Source organism: Coffea arabica, chromosome 3e (genome assembly GCF_036785885.1).
Source record: "Coffea arabica cultivar ET-39 chromosome 3e, Coffea Arabica ET-39 HiFi, whole genome shotgun sequence".
NCBI classification, from domain to species: Eukaryota; Viridiplantae; Streptophyta; class Magnoliopsida; order Gentianales; family Rubiaceae; genus Coffea; species Coffea arabica.
This window is the reverse complement of record NC_092315.1, coordinates 45,374,252-45,400,390: the sequence shown is the minus strand read 5'-3', so window position 1 is coordinate 45,400,390 and position 26,139 is coordinate 45,374,252. Positions and strand designations below refer to the sequence as shown.

Here is a 26,139-nt window from a genome sequence, read left to right as displayed (position 1 = left end):
TTTAATTGCAATGGAGAAATCAAAGGTTTTGTAAGACCAGAAAGAGGGATAAGGCAAGGAGACCCACTCTCACCTTACCTCTTCTTGATTTGCTCAGAAGGTTTCTCTAATTTGCTTAAAATATCTGCAGAAAATAGAAGACTAAAAGATTTGAAATTTGTAGACAAGGTCCCAACATTACTCATCTCTTTTTTGCTAATGACTCTCTCATTTTTTGCAAAGTTGATGTGCAACAAGTTGAGGAGTTCATGTAGATTCTGAAGATCTATGAAAAGACTTCTGGTCAACTGATCAACTTAGACAAATCATCTATGTTTTTTAGTAAGAACCTGACAAAAAGGTAGAAGCAAGAAATCTGCACTACACTAGGGGATATGGAAGAAGTGAAACAAGTAAAATATCTAGGTCTCCCCATGGTTGTGTCAAGGACAAAGTATCAAATTTTTAGTTTCATCAGAGACAGCATAAAACGAAGGCTAGAAAGTTGGAAAAATAAGCTTCTTAGTTCTATAGGAAAAGAAGTCATGCTAAAAGCAGTTACAATGGCTATGCCAACCTACATGATGTCATGCTTCAAATTACCTAGAAAACTCTGCAAGGACCTCAGCTCTACCGTGGCAAACTATTGGTAGGGAGAAACTAATGGGAAATATAATATGCATTGGATTTCTTGGAGAAAATTGGCCCAAGGAAGAAAGAAAGGTGGTTTGGGGTTTAAGGACTTGGAAGCTTTTAATAAAGCTCTGCTAGGAAAACAAATCTGGAAACTACTGAACAAACCAAATCTTTTGGTCAGCAAAGTGTTGAAAACTAAGTATTTCCCCAAAAAGTCAATTCTCACATGTAAAGCACAAAGCAATGCATCTTGGATCTGGAAAGGACTAATGGAAGCCAGGGGTCACATTGAAAAAGGATACTAAGAAGGATTGGTAATGGAAGAAACACTAACATCTGGGAGCACAAGTGGATACCAAAATCTCCTTCTGGTAAACCAACTACTCCCAAACCTCAAAACTTTGACTTTGAAACAGTGTTGTAGCTTATCAACCACAGAAGATGGAATAGAAATACCATTTTCAGACTTTTCAACCAAGCTGATGCAGAGATGATCCTTAACATCCCTATTAGCATGTCAGACAGAGAAGATTCCAACTATTGGTAGTTTAGTGCATGAGGAAATTACACTGTAAGCTCTGGATACAAGTGGATAATGGAAGACAGCTCAAAAATGAATGAAAATAGGGAGGTTACTGGAACAAGTTTTGAAGAAGACAGTTAACAAAGCAAGCAATTTGGTGCATCTTGTGGAAGCTCAACATCAAACACAAAATCAAGATATTCATATGGAAATGTATGAATGGTACTCTCGCAGTCAGAGAAGCAATACATAGGAAAACATCAATTGGGATCTAGTGTGTAAAGGATGTGCAGAGGAACCAAAAATAGTAGAACACACACTGTTGCAATGTCCCCAAACTAGAGAGAATTGAAAACCAACCCTAATGACATGGGATGGAGCCAAAGATTAGCAAAGCAAGTTTAGAAGACGGTGGAGCACAATCATAGATGCAAGGAAAAGATTGGATGGAAGAAATCACATTGGTCTCACTGCAAATATTCTGTGGTAGATATGGAAGGAAAGCAACAAAAGGGAATTTGAGAGCCAGACCAACCATCAACCATGCAGAGTCATTCAGAAAGCACATAAAGAATGGCTAGAACATGAGGAAATAGTTTCAAACAGAACCAGACTGAGCACAGCAGAAACAATGCCAGAACAGGATGAGCAATATCAGGAACACAAGGACCAGGAACTAACAACCCTAAGAATGATAACAAGAAGTCAACAAAGGCCAGCATTACTTAGTATTGGAGTTACAGTCAAGTGGCTGTCATACGTAGGCACAGTTTTTTGGGCAATGAAAGAGAGAAGCTCAGGAAACAAGAAGATTGATAATGCTATGGCAATCAAATTGGTCTTGTTAGAGTAGTGGAAAAATAGTGGAGCAAAATCAAGATACAAATCCATAACAAGGAACTTCTGAGACAGCTCAAAAATAGAAGGATTGCTGATAGCAGAATGGCAACATTTCTTGAGGACATCTTAAGCCTAAAGACGTTGTTTCAAATGTGCTCTTTTTGTTTAGTTAGTGATGATAACAATGATATTAGTGCAAACATTAGTTCATATGCTTTAGATATTCTTTTGGATGAGAAATGTATCATTCCTCCATGTCTTTGAACACAATATGTACAGCTTATCGAGCCTTTACTCAGATTGCAAAGTTCTATTTAAAGTTCAATGAAAGTGTTCTAACGTTTCAAAAAAAAAAAAAAAAGAATGCGGATTGAGTGGACCTAGCGGGTCCAACTAGCATGGTGTGTAGGTGTCCTCTATAAGTTGGGCAGTGATACTAGAATTGGCAACTTGCATATGCCAAGTCGCACTAGGGACAAAGTAGATATAGCTATAGTTATTAAACTCGACTTGCCGATAGTTGAACCGTTCAACCTAATGAATTCATTATTAGGTCAGACTAGACCTATAGTTTGATTGGATAAGATGTTTACCCAATCAAATCCATTTGACTCATTGGTTTAACTGGGAACCCGTTCGATTTTTCAATTGACATTTTTTTTTCAATTGTTGGTCTATATTTTTGAAACAAAGTACATATATGCTTTTGACAAAACGTAAACATTGGATTTTTATTTCAATGTGCATAAAACTTTACCATGCACTTAGTTTTTATTTGATAATTAAATATTTAGTTTTTATTTGATAATTAAATATTTCTTTAAATAAACTTGTTTAGTTTTTATTTGATAATTAAATGTTTCTTTAAATAAACTTTTTTGCTATAAAATTAATACTTTTAATTTTCAAACTAAAAATGTTATCATCATGTGACAACATTTGAGTAGCTAGAAAATTAACTTGGTTTTTAAAAATTAAAGTAATAAAATAAAATGATATTATATCCTTGAAAATAAGTGACATAATTTTTATATTTGACTATATAATTTATTTGTATAAATTTACAATAAAATGAAATTAAGTCTTCTATTAATATTTATATGTTTAGTATATATCTTTCTAACTATAATAATTAGTATTTAAAAACACTTTATTAGATATTTTACGTATACTAAAATTACTTTTTGTATTTATAAATATTATTTTAGTGACCTATCAACTCAATTGTGATCCACAAATTGAACCTATGATCCATTGAAACTAGTCTTTTTATTGGGTTTCTTGTAAAGTCGGGTATAATAACCATGGATATAAAACCTTGCTGACAATGAAACTTGGCCTCCAAGAATGGTAATTGAAAGTGTCTTGGTACGTGAGACTAGTGGAAGTAGGCCAATAAAAAAAGAAGTGAGAATAGAAAGCACATGACATGACATTAAGCTGACATTGGAGTGATGAAAATGATTCATACTCTTGGATATTTTGACTTACTTCATCTTCTCCAATGATCCTGAGCTATCATTGCTGCCCATCCTCATCCTTTCTTCATTGCTTCTTTTGTGCTTTTGATCTACTACTATTGGACACTTATGTTATTAGATTTGTGCTAGATTGTAGTTCTATTATCTTGTTTTGGCCCTTTTAATTTCAAGTTTCCATCTCAAGACCCAACTTTTTAGTAGCTCACAAAAGAAATCCACAATATCATTTGAACCTTGTTGCTCTTAATTGTTTGCTAAGGTCGCTAATTTGTTAATTTGGTTGAGTCCTTTAGCTTATTAGAAATTTAACTTAAGTTCATAAGCTTTCTATATGGTTGCAGGTTGATCCTATTAATATACGGTTGGCTATGCTTATTTATGGATTTTGATGTTTGTTTCATAGTTATTTAAGTATGGTGAATATGTTTATTAGGTTATCTTTTAGTAATACTTAGTTTTTCTTTTTTTTTTTCCTTTGATTTTATAATGAACTTGTGTCTTTTTTTTTTTTTTTCAAAGGCTAGCATCACTCTCTTAGTCATTTTGTGTGATATTGTATTAGATTAAATGTGCTAGTTTGATGATTTATTTGATAACTGTGAATAAATATGCTTTATTTTAGTTTGAAAATATGAAAATTTATTGCTATCACTAGGGGCCTGTTTGGAAGCCAGGTTTTTAAGCAAGTTTTTTACCTATTAGTTTTTTAACAACTTTTGCTACAGGAACCCCAAAAAACTTCTCTAAATTTTTTACCTACACACTTCAAAATACACAAAACACAAAAAAAAAAAAATTCCCTTCATTTTTTTTTCTTCTTCCTCCCCCATCCCAACCCACCACCACCTCCGTCACCGACACCACCTCCGGCACTGTTTCCTTTTTTTTTTGCCTTTCTCCCTCTCCCCGCCATCTTTCCCTGCCATTCTCTCCCTTTACCCAGTTTGTATGACCCTTTTTTTTAAAAAAAATTCCCTTCCCCACTCCTCCCCCATCACCCTTCCCCTTCCCCTCTGGCTGATCTGGTAGCGAGGCTAGATCGCGCCGGGGAGGGGGGTTTTTCCGCGCACCAGATTGTGGGGAGGGGAAGGAGAGGGGAAGGCTGAAAATTGCAAAAAAAAAAATAAAGTTGACTGGCTCGTGGAGGAGGTGCGCGTTGACTGCCGGGCGAGGGAAGAGGGAGGGGGAAGGGCAGGGGGGAGGAGAAGGGGAAAGGGAGGAGAGGGGTGGCGGGAGGTGGCATTGGAGGAGGTGCTGGTGGAGGAGCCGATGGTGGTGCTGGAGTTGGAGGAGGTGCAAGTAGTGGTGGTGGTGCTGGTGGTGGCGTTGGAGGAGGTGCTGGTGGAGGAGGTGCTGGTGGAGGAGTAGGTGGAGGTGCAGGAGGTGGGGCTGGTGGTGGAGTTGGGGGTGGAGCAGGCGGGATAGTAGGAGGATGGGCTGGTGGAGGCATTGGTGGTGGTGCCGGAGGTGGAGCAGGTGGAGGCGTGGGAGGAGGGGCTGGAGGAGGCCTTGGCGGAGGTGCTGGATGTGGGGCCGGTGGCTGAGTAGGGGGTGGAGCAGGCTGCGTTGCTGTTGGGAGGCAGAGGTAACGGGGAAGGGGAAGGGGAAGGGGGAAGGAAGAAGAAGAAGAAGAAGAGAGGAAAGAAAAGAAAAAGGAAAGAAAGAAAAAGAAAAAGAAAGAGAAAGAGAAAAAGAAAAGGAAAAAAAAGTTTTTCACCTTATAAAAAACTTCTACAAAATTTTTTCAAAAACTTCTACAGTGCACTACAGTAAAGTTTTAGATAAACTCCAAAAAAATTCATATTCCAAATAGGCCATAGATTTGATCATTTGGGAGAGGGCTAAATGGAGGAGTTTTATCATGAATATTTGTGAGATTGAAATATAATGAGTCCATTGTCATGCCAAATAAAATCATTTGATTTTGGTCAACATTGTAAGATGTATAAAAAAATTGGTATGGACATGTGAAACTTGAACATAAGGTGATAGTCAAGGGTAGTTTTATAAATTTAGTTTGCAGGGAAGCTATTAAAGCAAGATCAACTATTCTCTCAACCTAAATTTTATTCACATTTCTCCCTTTTATTTTTTTTCTATAAGTATTTTACCACTATTTTTATTTTTTTTTATGAAACTACTCTCACTCTAAAATATCTTGTCAAATTTCCCAACTCGATTTCTATTTGTCTTTTTTTTTTATTTTTCCTTTTCTTCTCTTCACTTGCTCATCAAACTATTGCCATCTCTCCTTCCATTAAACTTCTAGACTATTACTAGAATTTATTTGATACCTTTATCTTCTACTCATTTGAGTAGCCACAGTCTTCCTATCGTCTTTTTCCTACAAATCCTTATGTAAGTCAAGAAAATGTAAGTCATTTTGAAATCTCATTTTGTAAAATTAATGAAAAGAAAAATGCAGAAAAGAAAAGTCATTTTAGAATAGGGGTAATTTGTGAATTATAGAAAAAGAAGGAACAAGAAAAATAAGCGAAAAAGAGATGGGCGGGAAAAAAAAGAAAAGAAAAATAAAAGGCAAAAAAAATGAAAAGAGCAGGGACAATTATAAAAGCATTTCTATAATTGAAGTATCTTTGCTATGTAACACCTAAAATGCCCATAAGAAAAATAGGGGAAAAGTGAAACTATACTAAAAGTCCAAGAAGTACAATGCAATTTGCCTTGTCAAAATCTACGTAGGATATAAGTTGCAAAATAAAATCGATTCATTTCCAGAATTCAACCAACAGAATTCTTTTTCCTCGATTCATGCCCCAATAGAAAGGTCAGTCTCTTCTTCTACGTCTTCTTCTAAGTTATGCGTCGATTTTTTTTTTGTTTACAATTTCAAGTGCTGAATTAGCTGAAATACTAAGTACTTTATAGATCTTTTAAGCTACCTATTATCATAGAGTATAATCTTATTCAACAAGTGTTGTATAATTGGATATGCAACTCAAATCTTGTGTAGACATTGGCGACTTGGAGATTTATTTCGTGGGTTTCCTTGATTTTTTGCTGATAAAGTGATTTTTTTTCAGTATTATTTATCGAAAATTCGTGAAAGGGTGAGAATCCCATTATCAGTGGCTTGATTTGGCATTCTGGATTGTAATTTTTTTCAGTGGAAATAGGTGATCCAATGTGAATTATTCACAGAGCAGTGATTGATCGGTTATAGCGTCGAAAGAAGTTTGTCCTACTTGTTTTAGCCGTTTCTGTAAATAATTCTGAAAATGGTCCACGCTTTTTGACAATATGGAAGGAATTTAGTAGCTTTGTAATTGTAATCTTTTTTATTTTTATGTTTTGTTATAGAAGCTGAAGTAGTATGCAAATGATCGTAGCTGAAAAGGGATATCTTCTGACCATTTCTATGATATAATTTGTTGAATTGCCTTTGATCAGAAAGTTGGTTTTCTCGGTTGGAAAGTGTAGGCGCGAAGGCTCTGGACAGTGCCTGAATCAGTTCTCTGTGACATGGAATCACCTGGTGAGCCGCTGAGAATTGCTACTTCTTTTGTTATGATAATTCATATGAGGTTATTGTTATGATTTAGCAGTAATAGTTAAACAGTTGTTGCCTGGGTTGACATTGGGTTTTCTGCCTAATACATGGTATGTTTTGTTACATGGAGCGATTTTACTCTGATTGCTAGGAATAATTTTGTCCTAACATCATTAGCAATTTGGACATTTTTTTGGTAATGTAAACTGCAATTTATCATTTTTTGGGTTTTAGAATAAAGACATTTCCATGCCACATGAAGGATAACGAGAGAAAAGTAACTAGAATTTGAGAGATTGGATTGTGAAATAGCCTTTGTACATGGTGCTGCAGTTAGATGCAGGTACTATTTTTCTTGGTATCTCATGAATGTGTCCTGCATATTGGACTATATTAAGTTCCTTCACGGCAGAGTTTGGGATTTTATGTAGATGAATAAGAATGGCCATAAAGTTCCTATTTATTTAGCAAATCACATGTATAGGAACATTTGCAACAACATGATTTGGTTGATGACTTACCTTTTTTATTTGTAATCTGATCAATCATGGCAATCTTTTAGTTGAAAGCGAGACAACATCATGAGTTAATTGCTTGTTATATCATTTAAACCCCTATTAGTTTCTTATTTGTCTTCTCTATCTGTGCATTAATTATAAATCCTCAACTCAACATAGTAAAGAAAGTTACCCTCAGAAATCTAACAAGGTCCACTTATTAAAAAGTAAGTTCTTGAATCCTATGTCCACTACCACTTTAGTCATGCATTATTGATATAAGTGAGCTGTCCGGTTGGGATAGGCTGTGTCCTTATTCGCGTTAAAAAGATCACTTTCCTTGAACCTTACATAATGGAAATCATTTTGTTATCTTGCAAGGATAATCGGCAATAAGTTTCCCTTCAGAAAATATATGGTGCTTGTCTTTTTCCTCTGTCTCATTGTAAAGTCCCATAATTTTCTTTGCATTTTCAGAAAATTTTAGGGTATGTATGGCTTTCTTCTGATGGATGTCATATATTTTGCCTCTTTCGTTTTCATGGTTTTCTGTCTGTTCATGCTTGTATGTCACAGTTGTTGCAGGTAATCATCTCCGGGATACATCTGTAGTTGTTGTCACTTTGGATTCAAGTGAAGTATATATTGTTGTCAGTTTGTCTTCCAGGAATGATACCCAGGTGATCTATGTTGACCCTACCACTGGGGCTCTTTGCTATAATGCAAAGCCAGGCTTTGATGTTTTCAGATCACAAAATGAAGCTTTAGATTACATAACCAATGGTACAAAATGGTTGTGTAAGAGCATAACTTATGCAAGGGCTTTATTGGGCTATGCAGCCCTTGGGAGTTTTGGTTTGCTGCTTGTTGCAACAAAGTTAACTGCCACCATTCCAAGTTTGCCCGGTGGAGGTTGTGTATATACTGTTACTGAGAGCCAATGGATCAAAATTTCACTTCAGAATCCTCAACCCCAGGGAAAAGGAGAATTGAAAAATGTTCAAGAATTGACAGATCTTGACATTGATGGGAAGTATTACTTCTGCGAAACAAGGGACCTCACTCGGCCCTTTCCGAGTCGTATGGATTTGCAAAATCCTGATGAAGAATTTGTTTGGAATAAATGGTTCTCAAGCCCCTTCAAAAACATTGGACTTGCTCAGCACTGTGTCACTCTTCTGCAGGTTTTTCTTCACACTTGGTATTTTCACATAATGCTTCTTAGAATTTCCTGACTACTTTGGCATCTTTAGCTTCAGTACCTGCATTTTTGAAAATTATAATAATTATGTCTACCAGAATTTTTAACTGTGCATGTTGTCAGTAATCTGGACTGATGACCCTATTGAAAGTTTTGATGTGGGGTATAAAAATGATATGGAAGGGGATGGTGGATTAAGTAGAGGGAAGTACTTGTCCATTCTAAAATAATAGTTGTTGATACTTGTTTAAAGTAGACGGAAGTACATTCTACTCTAGAATAATTTTCATTCTGTTCCAAGGGTGATTAAAATTTTTAATTGACCAAGGAAGTTTTTTCAAAATGCTTGTTACCTTAGACCTCTATTAGTACATTTACCAAATTATGAAATGCTTAGTTCTGTCGCCCCTCACAATTACTGAGGAAAGTTGCCACATAAATATCAGCATTTTAGTCCCTAGAGAATTTTAATCTAAAAAGACCACTTTTAGAAGTGGTTTTGTGTGCTTAGATGCTTAATGGATAAAAGAAACTGAAGGAGGGGAACATAATGTCTTACCTCCATTAAAACGTCTTGTTTGGCAAGATTCATAATGGATCAATAAAATTGGAGGGAAAAGAATATCATACTCCGTTAAAAGTTAAATGGTATTTTTAGACTCGACTTGGTTGCATCCCTGATGAGCTCAAAATTAGTTTCACTTTATAGCTGTCTGGACATTTTCCAACTTGATTCCAGTCCGTAAATTAAATATCTGTATGCTTTTGATTTTCATGCATCTTAGCATATGTTAACCCTAGTTAATTGAAAAGAATATTTGTGTCTAATTGACTCCAGTTTATAGGGCTTTGCAGATTGCCGCAGTTTTGGAAGCTTGGGCCAGCAGGAAGGAATAGTTGCTCTTCTTGCTCGTCGCAGTAGGCTGCATCCTGGTACTCGCTATTTGGCTAGGGGTATAAACTCATGTTATAGCACAGGTAGGTTGCTCTTCTTTGGCATAAGCAAACTATTCACTTAACTGTTCGGCTTGAAACCTGTGGACATTGATATGAATCTAAGTAAATTTAACTTGACAACTGGATATTTTTCCATAATTGGGACAAAATTGAAGTTGGTATAAGTTAAAAATCTCTTTATTGGTATGGTTGTTTTGGGCGTGGCAAAGAGGTTGCTTGGAGGTGGGTGGTGGATTGTAGCTTGAGAGGAAAGATCAGTGCATGGCATGTTAACACTGATCCATCTCTATTCATCCCATCCCTTTCTACATTGTGACTATAGTTCCATGTCCTTTATATTGTCATTTTCAACCCTTCCAGATTGTGACTCTTTCTTCCATTTTTGATGTACATTTACATGTTTGATGACTATAGATGGACTTTAACATCTTTGGTGTGGATATTCTGCTTCATATTTTGTTATTCACATACTACCACTTATTTTAGTTTTATCTTTTTATAACTTAACATGGTATGCATGCCTATCTTAGGATGGAATTCAAACCTGCTAGAGTGAATTTTGTTCTATGCTCCTGAAGTATCCCAGACCATGCATGGTGCAGTAATCTTGTACCTTTGGTACCTTGTCAGTACTCAATGCACTATAAGGGTCATGCACCTTTGAGATACAGCCATCTATGATTTCTATAATTTTCCTTCTAAAAGAAAAAAATCGTTAATATGGAAAACAGCTAATACTGAAGAGGACAGGGAATCTTGAAGGAAATTGCCAAAAGTTGCATGGGAACTGCTCACTGATCTCTAACAAATTTAGTTGTGAGATTTTAAAGAAAATAAAATAAAATAAAACCCATGGTACAAAAGTTTGATAGTTGTCTACATAATAGGGATGATAGCTGGCTTTTGTGCTTATATGTAGTCTGTTGTTAATGGGCTAGGATTGCCATACACCTTTGTTTCAGTCTTGTCTGTTTTGCTTTTAATGACAGGGAATGAAGTTGAATGTGAGCAGCTTGTGTGGGTTCCTAGAAGAACTGGTCAAAGCATTCCTTTCAACACTTACATTTGGCGAAGAGGCACTATTCCTATTTGGTGGGGTGCAGAGTTGAAGATCACTGCTGCCGAAGCAGAAATATATGTTTCAGATCGTGATCCTTATAGAGAAAGTCCTCAATATTTTGAAAGATTGACTAAGAGATATGATACAAGAAACCTAGACGTAGCTGTTGGTGGGAATCAGAAAAAAAGTGCTGTGGTTCCAATTGTATGTGTGAACTTGCTGCGATACGGGGAAGGAAAATCAGAATCCATTCTGGTTCAGCATTTTGAGGAATGTTTAAATTATATCAGATCGACAGAAAAACTTCCATATACTAGAGTTCATTTGATCAACTATGATTGGCATGCAAGTGTAAAATTGAAAGGAGAACAGCAAACGATTGAGGGACTTTGGTACCTTTTAAAAGCACCTACAGTATCTATTGGCATTTCTGAAGGAGATTATCTTCCTTCACGTGAGCGGATTCATAATTGCAAAGGTGAAATCATTTGCAGTGATGATTTTGATGGTGCATTCTGCTTAAGATCTCATCAGAATGGAGTAATACGTTTCAATTGTGCGGATTCGTTGGATAGAACAAATGCTGCTAGTTATTTTGGTTCTCTTCAAGTGTTTGTGGAGCAATGCAGACGGTTAGGCATATCACTTGATAGCGACATAGCATATGCTTATCAATCAAATAATAGCTATGGTGGATATACTGCTCCATTGCCTCCTGGGTGGGAGAAAAGATCTGATGCTGTAACTGGAAAAACATATTATATTGATCATAATACGAGGACGACTACCTGGAATCATCCCTGTCCTGATAAACCATGGAAGAGATTTGACATGACGTTTGAGGAGTTTAAGAGATCAACCATCTTATCACCTGTTTCTCAGCTAGCTGACCTTTTTCTGATTGCTGGAGATATTCATGCTACACTATATACTGGTTCTAAAGCTATGCATAGCCAAATTCTTAGCATATTTAATGAAGATGCTGGAAAATTTAAACAGTTTTCTGCTGCACAGAATATGAAAATTACTCTACAAAGAAGATACAAAAATGCTGTTGTAGATAGCTCTCGCCAGAAGCAGTTAGAGATTTTTCTTGGACTGAGGCTATTTAAGCACCTTCCTTCCGTTGTGCTCCGGCCTTTACATGTATGTCATTTCCAGTATTACATTGACGAGTTTATCACTTGCAGGAACCTTACTTGTTGCATTTGGCACTTAAGCTATACCAAAATGTTTGTTTCTGAACCAAAGAATTTATTTACTGAATCTTGGTACACTTGGTGCCATTTGATGCTTATAGATTGTTTCTTGGTCGCTATTGACCTGTAAATAGTCTACCTTTTTGCTTTTACCTTGGTGAAGTGACATCAATATCCCCTATTCCAACAGGATAGATAAGTACTTGGATTTCTTGATATTAACTGTATAGCGTCTATTACTGGTTGACCCTACGAGCTTGAATAAGTCATTTGGCTATTTCCCATAAAAGGTAGTGCATGTTTTTAAGAAGTAAAATTCTTCAAAGTTTCTGAAATAGGAATCTTCTTCAGTATATGAATAACAATATTCATCCTCCATCAAGGCTTTTTCTCAGCTACAGCTCTGCTTATGGTCATACTGATTTTATATGTCAGTACTTAAAAATCTGCAAGCGGAGATTCAAATGGATGAAGTTTTCTTTCCTCTTCATAAGTAGGTCTTACATAGTAAATCTTTAGTTTCAGTACATTTCACTTCTTTTATCATTATTTCTCATATAGTAGATGGCTACCTGCTGGAGGGGAATCCTCCAAAGAATATCCCATCAAAGATTTAAAAGACTTGCACTTTGGTGCTGCAGCATTCATGTCAGGAAGAGCTCTATTTTTTATGATATTCATTGTAATTTGACTCAAAATCAATACTTTAAACTGCATGTGAGGAGCTCAATGAATGCAATTTTCTTCCTCTTTATGACTGGTTCCAGCAAGGTAATCCCTTAGGTAGTGCATTTCACTTTATCTGTCTTAGTCCATTATTTCTTGTGTACTAGTAGGCTATCAACTTGAGGAGAAACCTTCGAAGAAAATCCTTCAAAGCTATAAAATTCTTGATACTCCAATTTTTTGGAGTTTATTCCATTGGTTGTTTTCTGAATTTAGTCTAAGTTTCTCTCTCAAGATTATTATTCAGCATTCAGATCCATGGAAAATGATATCACGACTCATGAAGTGCAAATATGTACACCGCTGTGATATTAGTGTTTACTTGTATTGCATGTTTGTTATGTTCAAGTGCTTTTAAGTTGGAAGATGATGTTAGTTTTTTGTGGTCCTATCACAAGTAAGTTCTATAAGTCTGTGGACTCAAAAATGATCTGTATTAGTCCAAACTGCAAACAAGTGTCTTTTAACTAATAAATCAATTGTGGTTGGATAAAGATGGTTGTGGACTTGTATTAACATAGAGCATATGTGACTGAACTGTCTATTAACATGGGATTTGAGTTTAGTCTATACGTAATGGTTATTATTTGACATTTTTCTTGGTAGATGTAGAGTGATTTTTTTGCTCTTTATAGTTTGATTCTTTAGCTGTCTCAGATGCCATTATAATTTGAATAATAGTCAAATAAGTTGTTTGCTATTACCTACTTAGTCTTTCTAATGGATAATGACTAAAAGGCCCAGTTTTTCAAGATGGACTTTGGGGGGGGGGGTGTGTGGGAAAGCGGTAAGTATGGCATTGATGGAAAGTAGGACGGTTGAAGAAGTATCCATAATGTTAGCCTTCTTTATCCAAAATCTTGGTGTTGCACATGTAATCCCAATGAGATTTTGTCAACTGGCCTTGGTGAAACTTACTGTAGTCTCTTAAATGGTTGTACATGGTTATTGAAATAAGTTATGTTTTGCAACTGCAGATTTGGTTCTCAACTGTTGAGGCTGTTCATCATAATCATGGTTTAGATATTTTGGTGAGGTACTGTGATCCAGAAGATAAGCAAATGAAAAAATTCCCTTTTGAGTAAAAATTTTGGGGTATAAACACGTGATATGAAAGGACGTAGCCTGAAGTAACACCTGATTATGTGATGTACGACATCACATTCTAACAGTCTATTGAGGATTTGGGCCTAAAATGCCCATAATATATTTCTGTAATCATGTAGAGAAAGATGCCTTGTATTCATAATGACTCAATTACAACTTGTTTGTGAGCTGTTATTGGAGGTGAAATTATTGTTTTCTATCCATTGGTCGCCTTTACGATAGAATCTTTTGCATCCATGCTAAAACATTGTCTGCTTCTGTATGGTTATCATGATAGGTACCTTCACGTCCATTTGGGTGCTTTCTTAAGCCTGTTGCAAGCATGATTCCAAGTTCTGATGGCGGAGCTGGCCTTCTTACCTTCAAAACAAAAGATCTCATATGGGTAACTATGGCATTTTTTAAATTAATTTATCATGACAGGCTTCTTATCAAGTTTTCTTTAGTTTTCACATGACCTTGCTCTCTCACTTTTTGTATAAGAAACTTGCTTGTGATAAATAGGGTAAATTGCCTTAAAAGCCCTTGAAGTTTTTCACAATATCCTACATATTCCCCACTAGAAATTTTATAATTTTAAGTCCTTTTTAATATCGACTCAATTTAGTCCAAGTTTCTTGCACTTGTCAATTGATTCTTATACAAAAATGATACATTCATTTGACCCTTAAAATATCAAATAGACTACGTCAATTTTAATTAAAATATCATACAAATCCACTCTGGTTCACCTTAAGTAAGACTTGAACCTAAAAATTGTGACTTATTTAAGAGACAAATATGAGGTAAATATGAGGTTAGGTATGATACACACGATATGACACATTCCTTTAAGTACAAATACTTTTACTGTGATGATTCCTGAAATACGTAGAGGTGATTGGATCTTCTAGAGTTTGATTTCTAAGTTTTCAGAAATTCTTAGTAAATTTTAGGGTCAGGTTGTTAAACCTTATCTTTTTGATTGCAGCCCAGAGACCAAACTGATGTATGGAATGAATTTTGAGGTCCAATAGTAGTAATAAAAGTTTAAAAGACTAAACGGAACCTTCTGAAATAATTCATGGACTTCCAAGATAATTAATGTTGTTATTGAAACTACAACAACAACTACTACTACTATTATTATTGTTATTGTTATTGTTAGTTTCAGTTCCAGGGAGGCTCTAAGTGTTATAAGGGGGAAGGAGGGAAAATGGAGGGCTTGAGAGTCAAATTAGGGACCTGAAGGTTGCATCCCTACTACCTGAGCTGGGTTGTTGGTTATAATTACTACTATTATTTTTTAGTTATCATTATCATGTGTTTGTAGGTTAATTCTAAAGTAATATACTGGGGTAATTGTCTATATATCAAACGGAAATATTTATTGGGCTTTGTAGGTTGGATTGCTTTTATCATTACTTGGGTGAAAAGGCCTGCTACTGATACTTTTAATTTGTAGTTTTTTTTATAAGAAAATAAATTTACAGAAGGTGTATGTATTTGACAGGTTTGTCCACAGGGTGCAGATGTGGTTGAGCTCTTTATTTATCTTGGTGAACCTTGTCATGTCAGTCAGCTTCTTCTCACAGTTTCACATGGGGCTGATGATTCAACTTTTCCATCGACTGTTGATGTGAGGACAGGGCGCTATCTAGATGGACTTAAACTTGTCGTTGAGGTCTGGTATATCTCTTTTTATGTTTATCTCCTTGAAAGGCCATACATGTGCTTCCACACTCGAGTGTTATGTGAGTTCTTGGATAGATAAATGGGATTTTGGAACCCAAAATCATGCAATCTATGTAGCCCCTTGTATATCAATGGAAAAACAGCTCATGAAAAAGAAAACTAAGGGAAAACAATAACGAACCAGCTGATACTATTTCCTCACCCACTTTTGGTCTCCCCTGCAGCTATGCTCCATCCTTTACTCAGTGTGAGAAAAACTGCTGATCTTCTGTTCCTTTCATGCATGACTTCTTTACTTCTTACCCTTTGTTGCTGATCTTCTGAACCTTTCATGCATGACTTCTCTACTTCTTACCCCTTGTAACCATGTAGCACCCAAAAGCCTCTCTCTCTCAAGCCCCCAATACCAAGAAAACAGCAACCAAAAAAATAAAAAAATAAAAAATAAAAGATGAAGAAGGAACCAAGTTGTAAGAATAAAAAAGAATGAAAGCCAGCAATACCAGATAAATGTGGTTAACAAAGTAATCAACTGAAACACACGGGTTTGTTTGTGTTTGTGTGCACAAGTAAATGATAATAGGTAGTCACATAATCGTATGTTGGAGGCAGTTTTATGGATGCTGTTGAAGTACTCTTTTGAGAACATAAAAGTTGAACCAATCTTGTGCAGATTTGTTCTGTATTGGGCTTTATGTAAAAGAGCTTGATTTTTTTCTGGTCAATTCATGTGATTGATTTTTTAAATGAACAAAATGTGATCCTCAATCTTGAGTAAATCTTGGCCTTTTTGTCTCAAAAAAGCATGATGCCATGTTGGATGTTGACCTTTTAAGTTAACTCTTTGGAGACTTTTTATCATTCACTTTATCTGTTTCTCTTCTCCTAGACCCAGTCGCTGACTTTTCTAAGGAATTAGGTTCCTTGCTTGAGTTGATAGTCTCTCACAGGTGGTTGCTTTTCTTTATACAGGGAGCTTCTATTCCTCAATGTCCAAGAGGGACAAACATTTTGATACCCTTACCAGGACCTGTTAATGCAGAGGATATGGCTATTACCAGGGCTGGTGCTCGTTTACATACACAGGATACATCCTGCCTTTCTCTGTTGTATGACTTTGAAGAACTGGAAGGAGAATTGGATTTCCTTACTCGTGTTGTTGCACTTACATTTTACCCTGCTATGGGCGGAAGGAGCCCAATGACGCTTGGTGAGGTACAAAGAAATATGATTTAACACTTACAGCTTCTAGCACCTTGTTCTTGACAAAACCTAATAACCTATGCCCTGTGAAATCTCAGTAGGGTAAGTATGACATTGACTTAGCTTAAAGTCTGCCTGGGGAGTGCAATTGATGAGCTAATCAGATTGTCAAGTACTCTATTCTTTGCTCTTTCCTTATTGAAGTTGACATTGTAAATGTACTTCCAATTATTAACCAGTCTGATTTCTTGCACCGCTTGAAAGAAAATCCGTGAGTTTCTTAAATTTTTTTGCTAATACCAAAGAAGAATCATCATATTAAATCTCCAAGTTTTGCAGATAGAAATACTTGGAGTATCTCTGCCGTGGAGGTTTATATTTACTCGGGAAGGACCTGGTGCAAGGTTTTGTAAGCACACCAATGCTAATCAAAAGGAAGTTAACCCGCTTCTCTCTGGAACGGACATGAATCCTTTTGCTGATGCTTTGTCTGATAATAAAGTGATGGCACATGTACAATCTGATAAATCTGCCAGCTCATGGATTGACCTTTTGACTGGAGAAGAAAGACATTCAGATTCCTTTTCAGAACCTGTAATAGAAACTGCTATGCCCGAAAGAAGTGAGTTGCTTGACTTCTTGGATGATGCTACTATCCACAACCATAATGGTGTAAATAATGACGCAAAGGCCGTATCATATAATGAACCTTCAAATAGTAGCACGCAACAGTACATCAAGTGTTTCAAACTACTTTCAGGACCACAGATGGTACGTTACTAGTTTTAGTAATGATCATAGAAGCACTTCAATTTTTTCCTTCTTTGAAAATTTTGCTTTTCCTTTGACAACTTATAGGTGTCTAAGTTTTTTTTTCTTTTTTAACGTCAAATATTCAACTTTTTTTATTTAGATTATGGGTACCTTAAAGTTTGGAGGACATCCAAAAGTAACAATCTCTTGTCTATAAGTAGCTCTAAGTTCACAATAATGTAGGCCTAGGATTTCTAAAGTCTCTGCAAGATTAAAATTCATTGATACTGTTTCATGTATTTGAAAAGGTCCTCCTGTGGCATTCATACCTGCTAGTAGCTTGTTGAACATTGCTTCTGCCATACTTGTTGGTTTCAGCTAAGTGGAGACATTAGCAAAATCTAGAACATGTAGTGACACTTTCTTTTTCAGTTGAAGAGATGACCTCTGCTTCGTCCAACATGTTTATGCCATTCAATGCTTGTAGAAAGTCAAGACCCCTTTACTTTGTAGTGATGATTAATAACAGCAAAATGAAAGGTGTTAAGAAGGCTTCTGATTGTTATTTGTGCTTTGAGGCAGCATGCTTTCTGTTTGGATACTTAAGGTTATAGGAACATCTGGTACTTCAGAGGGAAAAAAGAGTTTCTCATTCTCTGAGTTATGGTCATGCTGGTATAAGAAATTGTGCGAAAAGCGAGTAAGAGCATGTATTTGAAGTAGTTAATGTTAAAGTCCTTAGATACTAAATTAGTTTTATTTTGCAAAAATAGTTGATCTAGTGGTAAGGAAGTCAATAGACTTGACATGACGGCTGCTACACCTGGCGGAAGATTTTGTTTTGATTCATGTCTATAACAGTATGAAGCATCAACACTGAAGCTTATGTTTCTCTAACATGAGCACTGAAGCTTACCTTATGAATTTGAAGTTACAGATACCATTAAGTTGGTGAATCACAATACTAGTGGCTGTTTCTTAAACTGCTGGGAAATTCAAGTGCTGAATGCATTATATTTTTTTGACAACCATACAACTAATTCTTGAAAAATGTTACTTTACAAGTTTGTGCTTTTGTTGGAATTAATAATAGGTATTCTTAAACATTTAAAGTTGATTTAATCGTAGAGACAGTTGTATATAATATCCAAAAAAATTATAAACCATGTTAACCTGCAAATTGGAAAAGAAAATCTTATAGTAAAACTTCTTGTCAAGTTATTCAATTGCAGGACATTTAACTTTCTTAATATTTGACATCTTCATTCCTAGGATGCTTCGAATTTTAAAGAAAAATCGACAATGTTGGAGCAGTTATACGAACAAGGTCTTTAAAATTCTGAATTCCTGTTAACGCCACCTTTTTAAATCATCAACTTGACACTCATAACTTGTTCCCAGAAAATCATTAGTTGAATAACTATGCCAAATTTATTATTTGCTTGTTTCCTGTCCAATCTTCTGAAAATCATTCTGGCACCATTGGAAAAGCTGTTTATGAACTTGGGTTGGGATGGGCATTCATTTGCAGTAGATAAGGGGTCTCTAGATTGTCATCTTTGAACTCATCCTCAATCAAGATTAACCATAGCCCAAAGAGCAAATAAAGTGATGATATAAGCTTATAAAGCTGTGGATTCCATAACTTGTGCAATTTTAGGTTGAACATTGGCTTTTCATTGCTGAAACCACTTTCAGGCAAATTCATCATTTTAAATGGGTATACTTTTTGGCATGTTAAATTGATTAATGTCTGACATATTTCACTTAAAGGGCTTATTTGCATTATCGGAACTTGAGTGATAAGGATCATCAATAGACATTAATCTAAGATGTTGATGACTGATGGTATTTTAAGGCCTAAATTGGTAAAGTGAGCTTCAAGTTGATACATGTGAGGATGTTTGTTTTGACATCGTACATTTGCTTGTTTGGAATGCTGAGTAGATCTAAACTGTCAAACTTTGGCCTTAAGATGATTATTTTTGTATGTTGTATAACTTCATGAAGTAAACATACTAACCATCTCTTATAGACTTCGGTCTTCTAATCATAGGGTGTTTGGTAAATTTTTTATTTTAGTTCAAGAAAAAAGGAAAATGGAAGATTAGAATCTTCAGATTAAGACATCATACTGGCAAGCCATTTCAGTCATTGAAATATTTTCCTTTTCTCCTAATGTTACAGGAAAGACAATTAGATTTTATGGAAGCTATGAAACTTGAAATTGAGCGGCTCCGTTTAAATCTTTCTGCAGCTCAGAGGGATAGAGCCTTATTAGCAGTTGGAGTGGATCCTGCAAGCATAAATCCTAATCTATTGCTTGAGGATTCTTATACTGGAAGATTATGCAGGGTGGTGCATACACTTGCGTTACTTGGGCATACGTCTCTTGAAGACAGAATTACTGCTGCCATTGGTCTTGAGATGATGGATAATGGTGTTGTAGACTTCTGGAACATAACGGGGATTGGTGAGAGCTGTTTGGGTGGCATGTGTCAGGTTCGGGCAGAAAGTGAATCATCTGCACAAGCATCCACCACCTCAACTTCTTCTAAAGGTTCTCAATCTTTCTTTGTGTGTTCTGAATGTGAAAGAAAGGTTTGTAAAGTTTGTTGTGCTGGGAAAGGCGCTCTCCTGCTTTCAAGCTATAACTCGCGGGATGCCTCAAATCCTGGTAGTGCAAGTACACAGGGGGGATCAAGTCATGGAAGCATAAGTGATTCATCTTCAAACCGTTCAGTGTCACTAGATGGGATTATTTGTAAACTCTGCTGCCATGATATAGTGCTCGATGCATTGATTGTGGACTATGTTAGGGTCTTGATTAGCCAGCGAAGAGGATCACGTGCTGATGATGCAGCACATAAAGCCCTGGACCATATTGTGGGATTTTCTGCTGTGGATTGTGTTCCTCAAAGTAGTCAACATACAACAAAGGTTTTGAGACAGTTGACAAATGCAGAAGAATCACTTTCTGAGTTTCCTTATGCCAGCTTTCTCCACCCGGTAGGATTTTGGACCTTCTCCAGTTTTATTTACTCATATATGGATATACGCTTAATAGATGTATGCTTTTTCTGTATGCTCATGCTGATTCAGTTTTTGTGTCCTTTGCCTTTCCATCTCACTTCACTTTGGGATTACAAGACTACTTGGCAATTATGGTGACAGAAAGTGAATTTGTTTGTTTTTGTTTGTCTGATTGTAATATGTCCTATGTCCATCCTGCTGTTCAACCTTTTAAAATGATTTCCCAATCTACAGATCTGTGGATCCCATACTGAATGTTGTAAAACATGGTTGTTGGGAGGTAACTCGTATGGGCAGTTAAACGCAAGGAAAACGGAAACTTGCTTGGAAGAACTGCAGGATGCATCCCAAAAATGATCCTTGTAAAGATTTGGGACGTTAGAAATTCTGGGTAACCTTGGGATCAGTGTATATTGAAAAGCTTAAGTTCTAGAATATAGCTGGAAAATCTAGTTGACCAAGACAATAAACCTATAGTAAAGACAGTTTTCTGGACGACTGTTTCAATAACTGCTCCTGCATTACTAAATTTATCCCCTAAGACTGTTTGACTTCTGCTGAGAAAAGCAGTAGAAACTATAAACTACAACCGAGCAGCAGATATCATGCTGGAGCTCAGATGTTGTGACGTTTATGATACTTCAGATTAGGAAATTAGCCTGCTGTTCTAGTAATTTCAACATTATGCAATTTCAACACATGTATGACACTTGAGATGTTCCTGATCATTTTCATCAATAGGTTGAGCTCAGAGTGTAGTTAGAGATGGTCAAAACCAACTTTTTCTTTAGGAAAATAACCTCTTCCACCTAAAAAACCAAATTCTGCTTTTAAAATAATCTTACTTCATATTTGCATTCTCAGATAGACATACAAAAAACTGTTTTTCTTTCTACTCTGTAGGATATGAATATTTTGCCCTCGTAAAAGAGCAATGCTTCATAGTGATTTTTTTCCACAACTTTATCTGCACACAAATAGATATCATTTTTTTTTTTTGGGAGGGTACAAGTGGGAGGTCTTGAACCCAGGATATCCTATTTACAATCCCTTCTCCCTTGCCACTCAACCCAGCCCTCCCCCCCACTCAAATATATATCTAATATATGTTTATATTATATAGATGCTCTACCCTTTCTTTCATTCCTTGAATTCTCTAATGCCCACCGGTTTCACTCTCATTTGCAGTCCCCGTTTCTTTTCTGTCACTTGAGAAATTGATTAATTTGGCAATATGAAACTCCATTAACAGTTATGTTTGTTGCAAATGTTTTTACTTTTTTGTTCTCTACTGAGATTTTATGTCTCACATCTTGCTTGGTGGGGTTTACCTGGATCTGTTAAAATGTTTTGAGTAGCTGTAAGGACATGACCACTAGAAAGGATGTGCTATACCATATAAACCAGACAGTGGCATCTGGCTGGCAATATCAAGCGCCAGGTGATGCAGGACTGCTTTTGGGGTACCTCAAATTGAAAATTTCTTGCTAGTGAATTTTGGGAAATATGGTGTTATTTAACTGAAAAGGTTGGGTACAGGTTGCCCTTTGGTTACGCATTACTAGCTTAAGGGGCATGGAATGTCCAAAAATTGGTCTCGTTTCTAACTACAGAATTAACATGGAAGACAGATAAGATCCACAGATAATGCTTGAGATTTGAGCAGAGATTTAAAACCGATACTAGTTATTTTAAGGTGCTTAGCAAATTGGTTCCGCTCCTATGCTAATCTATTAGTGACCATGATATGACCAGCCAAAGAAATAATTAATATGCAGAAATGCTGCAAATAACCAAAACATTGATTCCTCCCGAAATGTGTTTTCCAAGTGACAAAATTTGTATTTTTTGAAGTGCACCTGACAGTAATTGTTTGCGACTTTTGATATTATGCATGTTATACTATTGAACCTTTTTGCTTGGCTGCATCTCAATTCAAACCGATTGACTTCTTTACGAAATTGTCTGTTGGTTATTATGTATTGAAGGTGGAAACAGCAGTAGGTTCGGCGCCTTTCTTGTCATTACTGGCACCACTGGATGCTGGTTCGCCTCATTCATACTGGAGAGCTCCGCCAAGTGCTTCATCTGTTGACTTTGTCATTGTCCTTAGCAATCTTTCTGATGTTTCGGCTGTGATCCTTCTAGTTAGTCCATGTGGCTATTCAATGTCTGATGCTCCTATTGTAAGTCTTCTCTGTGCAGCTTATTGTTCTATAATTGATGCAACTGCAGGCTATCCAATTATCTGCACAGATGATAATGTACGAAAAGGATGCTTAGTAGTGATGCCATACAGCTGGAGCTGGCTTATGTGCAATTCTGTAGAGGATTTGCGATTAGGTATAGTTAGGGACATATAATCAACTGGATTCTGGGAAAGGGATGGGGGATAACTTGCTTATAGGTTCTTTGTTAGAACAAAAATCGAAACGCGTGTATAGCTCAATTACTTGTGCTGATTTCTTTCAGTAGATACTAATAAAACCAAAAAAAAAATTGTCCTTAAGACTTGATGTAGTGTTCTATAATTTTATACTTCTGTCTAACACTGTACACTTGTGGATGAGAGAAGCTCCAAGGATTTGGAGACATAACTTAGTCGTCAATTTACAAGTGCAAATCTTTCAGAAAGGGCCAAATGTTATTCATTTCTTTTTCTTTTCTTGACTGATTTTGTGATTGTGATCTAGTTGCACAACACACTAATTGATATTCAGTAGTGATTCAAGTGCATCATGTGCAAAACCCCCCTGGTCTGAGGAGCCATTTGCCTGTTTAACAGAAAGGGGAAAAGAGATTTTGGGGACTGATTGATTTTGTATGGAAAAAAAACTGCTCATAAAAGAGGAACAGTAAAGTGTAGGACAGGGAAAAGACAAAGGTCTTAAATGACAGTGAGTTTGTTTGGATAAGAATTTATTTGGATGATTTATTTGATCCAGTTACTGTAGTACTTTTTGTGATGTGATGTATGTGAGATAAAAAGGTGATTGGGAATTGTGTGTATGATGCAAGCAAAACAAAATCTGAAATAAATCTTGCAAATTTTCTTTGTCCAAACAAACCCAGTATCTCCATTAAACTTTTAGTGGTGGTAGGAAGTCGAACATTTTCAGTTAATATTATATGCTTAATTTAGATCTTCCTTTATTTTGTTAAAGATGTTGAAGCCAAATTATGTGGAAGAAAATTCTTCAAAAGTTCTGAAGTTTGTTGGGTCTCTTTAATAATCTTCACTGTTCCAAAATTTTTGTAACATTGAAATGGTTCTCTTCATTAAGATTAGTTCATGGATTGAGGACTTTGTCATATGATGGTTATTTAAGAAAAGTTCTGATCGACTTTGATCCAATGTCGTACGCGTTTACTTGACTTTTATCTGCTGTGAACCTTTTACACGCATGTAAAGAACAGTCAGTTATATTGATGAACTCCTCCATATGAAATTCCTTTGATTTTATGTTACTCTTCAGTCTTTGGTAATATCTCACTACCAATTCCACGTGATTCACAACTCAGTCAATCAGCTTCTTTTACTGCTTATACAGGTCCAAATATGGGCAAGCAATAAGATCAACAAGGAAGAAAGATCATGTGTGGGTAAATGGGATGTGCACACTCTGATTAAGTCTTCTTCTGAACTTTGTGGACCAGAAAAATCTCAAGAGGAGAAAGTGCCCAGACATGTAAAATTTGTCTTCAGGAACCCTGTTCGATGCCGCATCATTTGGATAACTCTACGCCTTCAGAGAATGGGTTCAAGTTCTGTTAGTTTGGAGAAAGATTTTAATCTGTTATCTTTCGATGAAAACCCCTTTTCTGAACCTAGCAGACGTGCCTCTTTTGGTGGACTGGCTGAAAGTGATCCATGCCTTCACGCTAAAAGAGTTCTAGTAGTTGGAATCCCTACAAAAAAAGAAACTGAGGTATCATCTGGAGGTTTGGACCAAACAAGTGTACGAAATTGGTTGGACAAACCCCCAGCATTGAATAGATTCAAGGTGCATACACTGCCTGATTTTTAAAAAGAAAATATGAAATTTTACATGCAAGCGTAATCTTAAATTCCTATTTCGATTTCAGGTTCCTGTTGAGGCTGAGAGGTTAACTGATAATGATCTTGTTTTAGAGCAATATTTATCCCCAGCTTCACTTACATTGGCTGGTTTTCGATTGGATGGTTTTAGTGCAATAAAACCTTGGGTCACACATTCACCCTCATCGGATGTAAATATGTTGGATATGTCGTCGAACATTTTGGACGATAGATTGATATCCGCTGCTGTATTGTACATTCAAGTATCTGCTCTCCAGGTATGACCAAGAAATAAGTTATTGAGCTGCTATTTTTGGTGCTTTATTTGCACTGGATAGTTTTTTTTTTTTTTGGGGGGGGGGGGGGGGGGGCAGGGATTGTGGTTTTCCTGGTATTCCTCCTATTCTGGTATTAGTTTTGAATCATTCCTTCAAAGCATTGGAACTACATTACTGTATTTTTGGCTTACATAGGATCAGACATCAGCAGGGGTGCAGAACCACAAGTTTTGTAAGCTAAATTTGATAGCAAAAAATTTGCTGGTATTTTAAATCAATAAAGTTGTAACACTTGTTGGGGAATCAAGCTATACTAGCTATCTCTACAGGGTTGATTATGATATCAACTTCTTAGGCAGTTGCCAGTTTTAGTTTCATTCTGTCCTCCAAGAATATGGCATATCCAAGGCTTGTAGAACGTTATCAAGATATGAAATCCATCTCCAGGCAAAAGAAACTCAAATTTAACTACTTATTCAATCTGATGCAAAGCGAATTTGCTCAATCAACATACCAGGAGTCTTTCAGCCTTCTCTGTACAATTAGCCAGTCTGTTGCTTTCAAAGGTTTATATGTTTCCCATGCTGTTATCCAAACCTCTTACCAGTTTTATATTGGAAATTCAGGTTACTAACCATGTTAAGCACCTGTACTCCTTGATGAAGTTACTGTTTTATTTTATTAGTAAAATCTAAAGGCCATGCCATTTCCTTAATCATTAAAATAGTGATGAGTGGTTCATACGTTTAGAGGCTATTTATTGATCTAATGCTGTAATTAAGTGCAATCAGAAAGGTTTAATGGGAGATTTAGTTGCTTTGATTTTAATTATTTGGTAACAAATCTCTATGTATCTCCATGCATCTTTTTGTTTCCTTCTTAAAGAGTTTGAGTTTTACAAGTGAACCTAGCTCGTGGTATGGTGGAGAGTCAAGCACGCTAGAAAAGAAAATATAGAGATGCTTGGAGGCGTTGTGTTTCCTCCTGTTGCTGACATAAATGATATGTATTATGCATGAGCAACCTTTATAGTGCATACGAGTTGTAGCTAAGTTTTCTCTACCAGTCTACCTTCAAATGATAAGATGTCGATGAGGAATGGGTCTTCATATATATCTTATTATGGACTCAAGGATTCCAAATTGGACACTTGATTTCGTGAAGCTGCATTGACAGTGGTTTGTTTAGGTCTAGTATTGTCTAGTATTCTGTTGAGTCAGCTGCTACAAGCACCTCTTTGCCGAGAGACAATGCCTCTGTAATTTTTTGCATTTTTTCTTTATTAAATGACTTGTTTTTCCCTGTATTTTGTTTTCTTGGTCAAGCTAATAATGGCTGTTCTTGTAATCTTGTCACTGACTGTTCAACTGAGAGTTTTTTGTCACTTCTGCAGGAACCCCATAATATGGTGACAATTGCAGAGTATCGGCTACCAGAAGTGA

The 26,139-nt window shown here is 36.3% G+C and overlaps 1 protein-coding gene across 1 annotated transcript in view; it reads left to right on the top strand.

Moving 5' to 3' along the window:
• The first annotated feature begins 6,068 nt into the window (after window positions 1-6,068).
• LOC113736915 (probable phosphoinositide phosphatase SAC9) overlaps window positions 6,069-26,139 on the top strand; it is a 21,116-nt gene continuing 1,045 nt past the window's right edge. Inside the window, exons 1-14 of the mRNA XM_072083945.1 lie at window positions 6,069-6,247; window positions 6,871-6,955; window positions 8,044-8,651; window positions 9,514-9,646; window positions 10,615-11,831; window positions 13,995-14,102; window positions 15,210-15,380; window positions 16,364-16,606; window positions 16,934-17,365; window positions 19,535-20,356; window positions 22,369-22,566; window positions 23,932-24,384; window positions 24,467-24,697; window positions 26,091-26,135. Coding sequence (XP_071940046.1) covers window positions 6,943-6,955; window positions 8,044-8,651; window positions 9,514-9,646; window positions 10,615-11,831; window positions 13,995-14,102; window positions 15,210-15,380; window positions 16,364-16,606; window positions 16,934-17,365; window positions 19,535-20,356; window positions 22,369-22,566; window positions 23,932-24,384; window positions 24,467-24,697; window positions 26,091-26,135 — 4,674 coding nt within the window. The 5' untranslated portion in view covers window positions 6,069-6,247; window positions 6,871-6,942. The remainder of the gene's footprint in view (window positions 6,248-6,870; window positions 6,956-8,043; window positions 8,652-9,513; window positions 9,647-10,614; window positions 11,832-13,994; window positions 14,103-15,209; window positions 15,381-16,363; window positions 16,607-16,933; window positions 17,366-19,534; window positions 20,357-22,368; window positions 22,567-23,931; window positions 24,385-24,466; window positions 24,698-26,090; window positions 26,136-26,139) is intronic.